General features: G+C 44.3%; 1 protein-coding gene and 1 non-coding gene across 13 annotated transcripts in view; one reads left to right on the top strand and one right to left on the bottom strand.

Annotated features, from left to right (window-relative positions):
* Positions 1-9,517, top strand: part of SEPTIN8 (septin 8) — a 47,830-nt gene extending 38,313 nt beyond the window's left edge. For 4 of the 11 annotated variants that reach the window (XM_088173789.1, XM_088173793.1, XM_088173787.1 and 1 more), the window contains one exon: positions 3,868-5,317. In XM_088173789.1, the coding sequence (XP_088029915.1) occupies positions 3,868-4,033 (166 nt within the window). In that variant the 3' untranslated portion in view covers positions 4,034-5,317. Of the gene's footprint in view, positions 1-3,867; positions 5,318-9,075 lie in introns of those variants that run through there. The other 7 variants (XM_088173790.1, XM_088173794.1, XM_088173788.1 and 4 more) reach the window with 4 other exon arrangements.
* On the bottom strand, positions 6,354-11,967 carry LOC106853871 (uncharacterized). 2 transcript variants are annotated; one of them, XR_015807011.1, is made up of 4 exons: positions 11,761-11,967; positions 10,078-10,517; positions 7,396-9,155; positions 6,354-6,426 (listed from the first exon to the last, which is right to left on the bottom strand). It is a non-coding gene; the product is annotated as an uncharacterized LOC106853871 (transcript). The 2 variants fall into 2 exon arrangements; XR_015807010.1 differs by having other exon boundaries at positions 10,078-10,382.
* Between the last annotated feature and the right edge of the window lie 91 nt (positions 11,968-12,058).

Raw genomic sequence — 12,058 nt, 5'->3', positions numbered from 1 at the left:
CGTGCTTCATGCTTAGCAGTTTACTTATTTTACGTTCTTCTGTACGTAAATTTATAATAGCAGATAATTACACCAATTAGCTCTAGCCTAAGCATCTACTAATTATTAACTTACCATTTACCTACCTAACTTACATCTTGGTCATGGAAACTACTTCTACTCTTAGCAAAAATCTTAACTTTTTAAAACCATGATTCACCCCAAAACAACAATCCTCACAGAGCTAGCCATAACTACATCAGACCTGTGCCAGCACTCACTGAATCTGGCACATTTTCACCAGTAACTGGTGTGTAGCAAATGGGATCTGCAGTGGTGAGTTGAGCTGAAGCTGGAATAAACTCATATTGTACACACAGTCCAAACAGGCAGGCACACAGTTGACATGTCATCTGCTCTGAAACTCACTGGGCAAAATAATTGTTCCTGTCACTGCTGTGTGTGGGGAGTGTTCATCTTGTCACTTATTACTTGTCCAGACAGGGAGGGGAAAGGTATTAAAGCTTCCGACCATGTTCTGTGAGAAAAAAAGGATTGCTGTTATTCTCAATATCCAAAAAGCTCGTTCCTGCACAGTGCTCCTGTGCAAGAGCAGCTCCTTCCTATACCTGGCAACTCATTCTTTAGGGTAGGAAGCTCCACTCTGAGCAATGGCAGGAATGCAAAGGTAAGTGACATTTTTAGGCTGTTGAAGCCAAGACAGAAATTACAATTGTTGTGGTGTAATTTACAGCATGTTAATTACTGTCTGTACAACTTTGTTGCTGGCATTTCCACGGGTAAACGCAGCTGGCGACAATAGGGCAAAGGGATGGGAGAGAAGCAGAGCTCATCACATAGCCCAGTTTTCTGCAGGGATCGGTGTGGGCATCACCTTTCAGCTGGGCTATTGCAGGACCACAGAGAACAGGCAGACCAAGCTTGTTTTATTTAGTGAAAACTATAAAAGACAACTCACCTCCTTCCAAAAGTTAGACAGTCAATTCACAGCTTGTGAGAGAAAAGGAAGGTACTGCTCCAGGGAAGAGCCCTACCATGAAATTAAAACCTTCCCTTTGGTAGCATAAATAAATACCATGTCTCAAGCATGCTGCTGCCTGACCCCGAGTATGTGGGGACCTCACAAACCTCATGGGGTCTAAACCAGCCCCCTGAATCCTGCTTGCATCATCCCAGGCCTGGGCAGTGTCCCCCCCCGCCCCCGCCAGCATAGCATCCACAGCTTGAGGTAGCTTTGACTTGGCTCATGGGAATTCCATGGCTTTCACTGCTGGTTCAAGTCATGTCCGTTTACACAGGTTATTTGCACTAAGTCTCCATTACTGGATGTTACTGGAACACTTGGGTGCTTCCTTGGTGATTTAAAGAGCAGCATGGCTTTCTCCCTGCACACACAGAGCTCACTCTGGCAAATTTAACACTTGAGAAAGCGTGAGCAGCTGTTCAGCACATAAGTACTGCATGGTTGGTGTTCAGGGATTCCTCTTCTACAAGATAAGACATTGAGGAAGGGAAGAAGGCCAGAAACTTTCTTCTTGTACTGATGAGCTCTGCTGTTATGCAGCATGAGGGTGCTCATCTCCTTACTCCTGTCCCGTCTCTGTCTCGAAGTTATTTATCCCATGTCATTACATGAGACACCTACTCAGTATTTAGCCTGTGCCAGTCCATATGAAACCCCCTCCTGTTCTGTGACAGGATGTCAGGTATGGTGCTGTTACCCATCCCATACCGGCTGGATTATACCCTCAAGCTAGGGTAACAATCACGTAAAAATGCCTATTGTTTAAAACAAAACCTCCACTAATTTTAAAAGGATGTGTGAAGCTGGTTTTTGAAAGTGCAAGAGTGGTTTAATCCGACCTTTGTGAAACCACTTTGCTATGAAGATTAGTAATTTGTAAGAAATAATGTGGTTGTAGTGGTGGAGAGGAATTATTAAAGCATTTTATATTGTCTAGTCTGGTAAGACAGAATGAATTTTAAAACCCCTGACCAGCACACGCTGGTTGGTGATTGTAGGCAAGGGTGATTGTAGACAAGAAGTTATTTCCCAGATTTCATAGGAACTGTGATAGAGTTTGTAATGGTTTAGCCAGGACAAAGCACAGATCCCAGACCCCTGGATTACAAGGTAAGGCCTTAAGGAAAACTGGAGGTTTGATTCAAGTTTCTCACTGCTGAATCACAACCTTGGTTCCATCTGAGAACTCTTGCAGAGACAGCAGTGGGGGCTGCCTATTCCTCGACAGCACCTCCTGTTCAGGCTCCCATGGGTTGAGCCACATTAGCTCTAATGAGAGAACAATGGTATGAGCTGGATGAGAGGCTCAATCTGTCAAACTTCATCATGGCTATTTTAAAAATAAACTCTGAGGCATTTGGTTCTCCATGAAGTTTGTAGCTGCCTGCCAACTGGATCCCTGGGTTGAAGGACTGTGACTGAGTCCTCCCCAGCTTTCTGTCTTTATATAATCTTAAAACTGAGGGGTAGCACATACTGCTTAGGAAAGACATAAAAAATAGACTGGAAATACCAGTTGTCTTTATCCTCTGAGAAGCACAGTGACACTTTCGCTCTGTTGTTCTGGCCATTCTGTTTGCTGGGACCTGCTGGTTCTGTAGGTGCTTCATCGAAGGCAATAATTCTCCCGTAGTCCTTCTCAGGTGGCTGTAAGGGACGACAGGGGCAGCTCAGTTGAAGGCACGAGCTTCCTGTGTTCATCTTACCAGCACTCAATTTCCCCATCCTCACTGTTCAGGTTTCCGAATCCATCACAGCATTCTTCAGTTTGATCAGGAATTTGGGCTGTAGTAGGTGTGAAAGGTGCTGAAACCTCCCTTGATGGAAACTCTTCCATTCAGAAGGGTAATGTAAGGCAGGGTAGCCTTGCCTTGAGATGGCCCTGCACAGTTTGACTGATGGGATAGAAAATATAAACAGCATTGAGTGGCTGCAAGCACAATAACCCTTGATCCACAAGCTCTTTGCAGTGGATGAATTCAGGGCTGTTTACCTGTAAAGAAAGATGCAGATTTATTTTAAGTTCTGGATAAATGACTCTCTTGTCTGGCCACTGCCCTGACACTTTGTAATTATGGGGAGGCAGGCACAGGCTGCATGCCTCAGTAGATGCGTTGCAGCAATATGCTGTTGATCCTGATGGAAAACACCCAGGTGCTCCTGATAACTGCTCTTGTAAATACTACTACTCTTTCCACTACAGAGAGCATAGGCAAGTGCTTCCTCTTTGCAGGAAACAACGGGCAGCAGGGACAGTAAGAGGCCAGGTTATTTCAGACAAATTCAAGACCTTAAAATGGGTGGATGGCAAGCTGATAGCCTGGGTCTTTAGCCTTCTAAGTGTGCTCTCTTAAAAGGCGTGTGTTTTATGAAACTGAGGAAAAGCTTAAAAAAAAAGAAAAAAACAGATTTGTCTTGAATCATTAGAAGTCAAACTGATCATATTTTTAGAGCAATGTGACTGTACTTAAAAATTTTCTCAGTGTTCAGAGAGAGGGAGGCTGAGGATACTGGGCAGATTTCTAGGTGCTCTCAGACTTTCCCATCATAAGAGAATCTCTCCTGGTTCAAGATGCAGGGGGCAATCTGTGGCCAAGAATTTGGAACCCTCCCTTCCCTGCCAAAGGGATCTCCCTCTCCAGTCCCACCCCTGAACTGCACTTTTGTTCCCTTCTGTTAGCACCAGAAAGGTCTGCAGCAAAGGCAGAACAAGGACACAAGTCTCAGGAGCTGCTGAAGTGCAATACTGGCTGTAAATACACATGGCTTTATTCATTTATCATGTCCTGCCTTCAGGATTTGTGACCAAAGGCCATTTTGCTTCCTACCTGTGCTTTTTTTAGCAGATCAATAATAACAGGAAACCAACCAGGAGTCTGCCTCTCCAGCTCCAAGGTGATGATCACCAAAGCCAACGTGGAGCCCTTAAACTGCACAAGTTGGTGGCAGGCCATACAGTGCTGCAGCTGCTTGGTCAAGAGTGCAACGTGGAGGGAAGGATTCCTCTGAGGCAGTCTGGGTGGGAGATGGGGCCAGCTGGACATCACCATGGCATGGAACTGCAGAGAAGATAAAGTGTACATATATATATACACACACACATATATATACAAAAAGAAAAGCAGAGGTTAGTGAAGTTTATATGTTTTCATTTCATCATCCAAAAATACAGATGAATTTCATCTCATACCAGGAAACTTGAAGGCTTCCCCCACCTTTTTTTTTTTTTTTTTGTGTTCTGTGTTTGTACTTGCCAATCATTGAACTGTTCCTTTGAGGTGATAATGAATGTATGAGGTCTGTGTTTCCTAACAATTTCTGAGGTTTCTACATTGCTGTCCAGGAGATTCAATTCAGGACAGCAGCTCCAAATCCAGTAAAACTAGTAATACTGCACTCTAAATTCACCAAGGAAACAAGCACCTACGAAAGGCAGTTTTCACAATCAGCAGCCTAAAATGGCTTAATATTTGCACATGACCTTAAGATAGGGATCCAGGATGTGTTCGTATCACATGAATTTTGCCTTACTAGCACATGATTATTTCTTGAAGACAAAACTGAATTGTTTCTATTAAATGTTTAGTAACTGCAATGTGAACTAAGTGCCAGGTCAGGGTAGTCTCATTGCATAAATTAATAATTAATGGGATGAAAGGAAAATAGTTTAAAAAAAACCCTGTATGTGAAATGTAGCAAAACTCTGACAGCTTTCTATATACAGTATTGATAGAAGGGAAATAGTTAGAAATATTTTTGCAGCTTGTATTTAAAAAAAAAAGAAGGCATATGGTTGTGCATTATGAGAATCTTTTTAATGTCCATTCAGTTGTCCTTTAAAGATGAGAGTAAATTTTTTTGAGCAAAAGAGAAGGTTTTAAATAGTAGAAATTTTAAAAAAATTAAAATATAATTACTGTAATATTCTTTAAAAGGCTTGAAGATACATAGGAATAGGTAGTTTGCCAAGCATCTTGGGAAGGATATGTGGGTGTGTGTGTGCGTATCTGTGTTTTTTAGTCTTATTTGATAAGGATTTTAGTCTTATTTGTTTTTTTTAAAGAAAAAACATTGCAAAATGTAGTGCTTACAATGTTTAAGAAATCCAATGGTGTTGCTGTGTAAAGATCCCACTGAAGCTTATCCAGTATAATTCTTTCTATTCTCAAGATCTTGGCTGAAGAGTGTTTACATCTGCTCTGCACCACTAGCATCTGCACTGATGGTATTACCTGTAAAAAATTTTTAAAAATTAAAAAAAAAATAAAAATAAAGAAACCAACGTCCTATACAGTGCTGTGTGAGCTTCTCTGTATTGTGAAGGGATCTGACAAGTTTAAACAAGTTTTTGTTAAGCAGAATGCTCATCCAGGAGATCTCATTCCTAGGAACCTCCCATCCTAAATGAACAGTGGTCCCTGCTCACCCTAGAGCATCTGCTGTGGACCCAGCCCACAGCAAGAATGATGCCGTGAGCCTCCCCACTGTGGCATCAGTGATGCACCTTCCCTGCTACCACTAGTTTTGCTCAGAGGAGGCTTCCTGTCAGCCTGTTTTACAAGGCCTGCTGTGGTTGTCTTGTTTCTTTTGGTCATTGATGTAGCTTCTCTCCTCCTGAGAGGAAAAGAACAATAACCTCAGTGTAACACCACCTAAGAAAGGCTGTGAAGAACATTTCACTACCGCAGTGACTGTTTGAAGATGTGTGTATGTCTGACTGCAGCTCCTGGCTTTCTTCTTATTTTGCAAAGCAGAAGGAAGAAAAGAGGAGGAATGCAATCTGAAATACTTTTAGGTAGGGCTTGCAGTCTATCACTGCATTTTTGCCGTGAGAAATACCCTGTGTAATTTCTCACTGGCTGCTGACTTTACTTTCTCATCTTGAAGTGCAGACCTGAGTCAGTTCCTCACTGGGTTTAGAAACCAGTTTTGGCTCTGAACAAACTCATCTATTTAAAGCTTCCTCTGAAGAGCCTCTGCTCTGTCACGCCTGCTGTGCCCCCCCAGGAGCTATACCATGGAAATTACAGCCGCCTGATGTGCTTCTTGACTGTCCCCTCAGACTAAGCTCTACTGTGAGCCCTGGATTCTGAAAAGAGGAGAGAGGTTTGGGGGCAGGACAGAAACGCATCCATGACATAAACAAAAACAAGTCCTTCATTCCTAAAGGTCACAATTCTTCAGAGCAACAATGAAACAGGACTGAAAATGCTATTTTCACCTCTTTAGGACTACTTAGGGTGAACAAATTAGCACTTTCATTATGTCCGAGTTGTTCAAAGAACTGGAAACATGAAAGCTTTTAGTGTGTTTAAAACGAAACATACAGACCTCATCTTCATTGTTTTTTGCTGAAGGACAACGCAGGAAATTGCAATGCATTGCAGATATTTTAATTGGGCCTGAACAGAGAAGAAGAAAACACTGAGTAAAGAAGATAAGGGTCTTGGGGGAAATAATTGTATCGTAATTCTATGATACATACACAAATTTCAAACTTTCATTTAAGTTACAAATGCTTTTGAATTACTTTAGCTACAGAAGCTGGAAATAGAACAAGGAAATTCAAAGTGAAGCAGAATACATCCTCTTATAGGTGCAATTTTTATTCATGTCTCTCAAAATTTTTAGACTATGCAATTCCACAGTATTTATGCTGCAATGTTGCTCCTCACTTTCAGATATTGGTTCAGGTTAGACTTCAGGAAGAAATTCTTAATGGAAGAGGTTATTAAACATTGGAACAGGCTGCCCAGGGAGGTGGGAGAGTCAGCATCCCTGGGGGTGTTCAAGAAAAGACTAGATGTGGCACTAAGTAGTATGGTTTAGTTAATAGGGTGGTGATCAGTCAAATGTTGGACTCGATGATCTTAGAGGCTTTTTCTAACCCTAATGATTCTGTGATTCTATATGCCAGTATCAACCTAAATAGAATTGGGAGCTGCAAGGCTCAGCTCAACTCCTACCTTTACTGTTGCTTCAGTGGCAGAAAAGGTCTGCCCCACAGTTTAATTAAAAATACTAGTCTAAAAACCAGAATATTAAAAGTGATAATGTGAAAAATTTCTGTTTAGCAGAGAAAACCAGATGAGTTCTTTGTACTTACCACAGCAGTTGGACTAAGTTCACACAAACAATTCTAATGAGGTCAGTGGAACCTCATTAAACACTCAAGCTCATACGTGTGTGTGTGTGTGTGTGTATATATATATTTGCTTAATGGCGTTCCCCAGCAACAACCCTGACTGCTCCCTAAATCTGCTACCAAATATCATCCCTGCTTATATGATTATATGCTGATATATATAACCGATTCTCCTTACATTCCCAGTCAGTAATCTAGCCAGGGAAAAGGTGACAGAGATCTTTACCTTTATTGATGCCAACATCCTGTTGAAGATGCTGGGTGCTAAGGCGAGCGTTTATAAAACTGGAACTGGGAGCTGAGAACCACTCTTTTGTAACCTGACAGAGAGATATCTGTGCCCTGAGGGGAAGGAAAAGTTAGAAGAAAAATACAGTTAGGGCTTTGATGATTTTGTTAAGATAGCTCCAAAGACTAAAATCTTTTTAAGTGCTCTAATTAGCATTTCAGATGGCTGGAGCCTTGAAATGAAGGAAGTTGTCAGCTGTGTCCACAGAGAGAGGGCCAAGGGCATGTTTTGGAGCAGTTTAAAGCACTCACTTGTGTTACCCAATCCATCTGGCTCTAGCTGTGCTTACACAGGCCTGGTACTCAGTTGTACTGGAGTACTGAGTGGGGAAGCACCCAGGCCTCTCAAACTGAGCTCTTATGAACAAGGTCCTGAGTGTACTCATTATTCCCACCCTGGGAAAGCTGAATCCTATATGCAGCACATGTTCCACCCAGCCAGTGTCAACAGAGAAACTGGAGTCAGGAGTAGGTTTTGATTTACTCTGCAAGAGTTTTAACAGCCCTTGGATTTGCTGAGTGTTGGGACCAGGACCAGCTTTGTGACTCTCCAGAGGTACGTGGTAAAATGTACTGAGCTTTTTCTTTCTTATACCTTATTTGAAGTTGCATTGAGGTGAAAGGGAGGACCATGGCTGCCATGAGAATAGCACCCAGAAGCTATGGAACGCACCTGAACATTGTTCTAGGAGAAGTAAAAGGGCCAAGCAGTTACACAGAACAGACAAGACTAAACACCAACTAGTTTAATATTACTCATCACATTATCTGTTATTATTTTGCTTAATTTGGTAGTAAAAATACTTCGTAAAAATTAGCATTTCTAGACTATTGCAAAAAAGAGACAAGGCTGTTAAGACGCTTTCTTCTGTGCATTCTTTCTGTGCATTCTTCCATGGTTCTGCTGCACTTACAGAAGCAGCCAAGCAAAACTGTTTGCATTGTTCACAGAGGCCAGAGTCTTGTTGCTTCTTCCTAAGGTAGCTTGGAATGGGGCTGGGTTTCTGTTAGGCCTCAGTGAATTCTATCTTCTCCCACCTAAACAGATGGAATTCACAGATGGTGCTGAACACAATATGCCAACTTTATGGTTTTGCCATTGAATGGCCACTCTTACTTGCTCTAGTACATTATCCCAAACTATTTCACATTTCCCAAAACTACTACTTTTCTGATGGAGCCAGAACAAAATGCAAAGTCCCTGGTTTATACAAAGCATCAATAAAATGGGACAAAAACAGACCCTCCTCCGCCTGTATTCCATAGGCCTAGTCCATGAGGGATGACTTTTGCATTCAGGTTAATCAGATGGCATGACCAGCATGGTATCTTTGCAAGGTCCTTTAGGGAATTCCAAAGAGGACAGGGGAGGATACCTTCACGATGAGATTCTGTAAAACTGGCCCTTTCCAAATCCTGGCCTTTTTGGCTAAGGCATTTTCCAGAAAAAAAAAGGCAAATCTGGAGCTTTTTAGGAGCTCTCCAGGAGACTTCATGGCAGCTGTTTGAGCCAGTTTCCTGATGGGAGCCACTGACAAAAACAAACAGCAAAAAAATTATAAAACAACATCCCAGCTCCTTGTACTAAGTATGATTTCTTCTCTTGATGCCTTTCCAGCACTGAGAACTGAGGAGAAGCCACAGGACTTGTTTGCTTGCAGACGAGGCAATCCTGATACACATTTTCCCTGGAAGTCCCTGATGAAAGAAAACATGTCAGATGGCTGAACAACAGTACAGTCCAGCTTCTTCCCTCCCGGGCTGTGTAATGACTTGAGAAACCTGGTCCAGATTACTCCACTTACCCTGCTTCCCACATTTGGCTCTCCATTTGCAGAGCTATTACACTGCAACCTGTTATCATCTGATTTCAAGTTTCTGGCAAATAGAGGCTTATGGTTTCCATACAAAGGCTCAAAAATTACTGTTCTTAGGGGGTTTATGAATTCCCAATTAAAAGTTTTCCTCAGAGAAGTATCTTTGGAGATACCACTTTAGAAATCCCACTCTCCATACTGAGGGGTGTATTTACAGGAAATAAACATCTGTGAATCATATCAGTACCAAGTGAATGAGAACATCCAGCCTGAAACTATTTCAAAGCTTACATATTGGTGTCTAATTAATAACAGAAAAGAGATGTTACTAGATATAAAATTCCTGGTTTTCTTTCCAAAGAGAGTTCCTCACCATTCTTTCCTGGAAGCCCACACCATTTTCGCTGCAGTTCCATTAAAAACCCCAAAGTGACATCCTCTGGAAACCGCTCTACGTTTCTAAAGCTGGAGCTCTTTTAGGTTTCCCTAAAAGCAGGAACCACATGTGACTTTAACTTCGGCTGCCACTGGATGTCAGAGCATCCAAAGCCGGACCGTTTCAGCAGAGGGAGAGCTGGCAATGATTTATCTGACCGGTTTGATGCGCTGAGAAGTTTACTCTTGGGTAGCTGGGGGTGGGGGGGAGAATAATAATTAAAATTTCGCCCTATGGCTAGTTTCGACTGCCCTTGAGAACGAAACCGAGTAGCTCCCGCATTGCCAGCTCTCAGACAGCCCCTCTAGCCCTGCAGAGCGCCTAGGGGACGATGGGGAGCCCTGTCCCGTCCCGACCGCGTCCTTACCCTCTTCGTCAGTGTATCGGGCACGGGGCACAGGCGGTGCTTGGAGCGGCTCCGCGGCGGGCCCGGGCGGAGACGGGCGGGCCCGGTGACGCGCCTGCTGCAGCGGGACCGCCCCGGGAGGGCGGTGGAGAGCCGGGCCGATACCTGCGGGGGACCCAGCCTCGGGGGCTGCTGGACTCCTCCGCCAGGAACTTCGGTGCCCAATCTTCAGGGCACGGCTCGGCTGGAACACCCATCTTGTCTCTCGGCGTCCGCTTGGGATCTCCCAGGTGAATGCTGTCTCACTCAGTGTGGGTCTGTCGTATCTGCACAGAGATCACTGTGTCAGGCAAAGCGCTCCTGGAATCGGGATGAAATTCTGCCACGGTGATAAACACTGTAACCTTCAGCATAGCCTCCAAACCCGCTTGCCCGCGCTGTCCCTTCTCTTCTACTTGACCCTGTCGAAAACACATATTTGATAGATCCACACAATCCCAGCACCTGCCAGAACCTATTTTCCTTCCAGTCACAGGAAGTATCTTTTGTCTGTGTGTTTCATGGAGCATATGCACCCTCATCCCCTCCCAGGACTGGACCTCTGCCAGCATCCATGTTTTCACCGCACCTTTTCTTCCACCCAGGATCTCTCCATGACTCAAAGCCACTGTCAGCTTTTCCCTCAGATCCTGGACCCCTTTGTTTTCCTCCTGCAGTATTTTCTGTGGGAAGCTGGTTCCAATATGTTATAGTAAACCTTTTCTCATTCCTCAGCTTTGCCTGCCTACACATAACTCTCTGTTCTCTCACTAGCCCCTTGGGTTATATATTTTCTGGTGCTAATTTATTAGTCCATGAATCTGTGCTTGCAGTACATCTCTGAGTAACACCATGGCAGTGTGTAAAGAGCAAAGAGACTGCAAAATAGCTGGTCTTCAAGCTTCCTGACTCACCTGATGATGCACACCTGGGGCTGAGTGAATAGCCCTGTCCTGTCATTACCGGTGTGTTCCCGGCCCTGTGATACACCAGTCAGTTTGGTGGGGGAGGTCTGCAAGGTACACATCAGCTCTGTCCACATTCCTGCTCCTGCTTACATCCCTCCGGCAAAAATACAGCACAACTGAGGTACAGCCCTTGGTTTGTGTGGGTGCTTGGTGCTGGGGATTCCTGCCTTGCCCAGGGATCCCAGGCCTCAGTGGTCCACAGCAAAGGTAATGAGGGAGGAGTGGGACTGGAACAATGCCCTGTGACCTGCCTACAGGATTTGGGTGTGCACAAATACCTAGGGGGAAGCGGGACAAGTGTGATTCAGGGCATCAGGTACTGGGGAAACTATTCATGGACCTCTCCTGTTCAGTAAAATTGTCTTTGACTCTTAAAGACATAGATTATGAAAGGACAAAGTCAGACTGTTGGAATAATTTAATTCCTGCAAATAAGTGACACGTGGACCATGTGATGTTGAAATGCTTCGAGTAGGAGAGGAGCAGGTGAGGCTGTGGAGGATCCCAGTAGTACGCCGTGAAAGTTTACACTAAATGACAAATAACTTGGAAATGTGCCTCATTAGTGCGGGACTAACTGATTTATGTGCCACTTGGACTGTATTGCTTGTTTATAGTTAAGTTAGTTTGCAGTCCCTCTATTTCTTCAGCAATTCAAAACGTTACAGTCAGGAAAAGAAGAAATTTTCTTCCTTACGTGGAGAACAGGTTGGGGCTTGCAGCCCTGCCTGAGTCCCAGAGCCTCCTCAGATCCCCTGGAGCCCTTCCAGAGCAGTGGAGTCTTGTCAGAGCTCTGGAGACCTGTCAAACCGACTGAAGATCCCTCAGAGCCCTATCAGACCGCTCGGAGTCCTGTCAACCCGTCAGGCCCGCGGCCAGACCCCGCGCACTATTCCCACTCCTCCCGGGCAGTCCCCGGGACGCTCCGCCCACCCCGCCGTTCCCATGGCGACAGGACGCCCCACCCACCACTGTCTCCGCTCCGCCGCCGCCAT

This window comes from Sturnus vulgaris, chromosome 15 (assembly GCF_052056855.1).
Source record: "Sturnus vulgaris isolate bStuVul1 chromosome 15, bStuVul1.hap1, whole genome shotgun sequence".
NCBI lineage: Eukaryota > Metazoa > Chordata > Aves > Passeriformes > Sturnidae > Sturnus > Sturnus vulgaris.
This window is presented reverse-complemented; position numbering and strand designations above follow the sequence as displayed.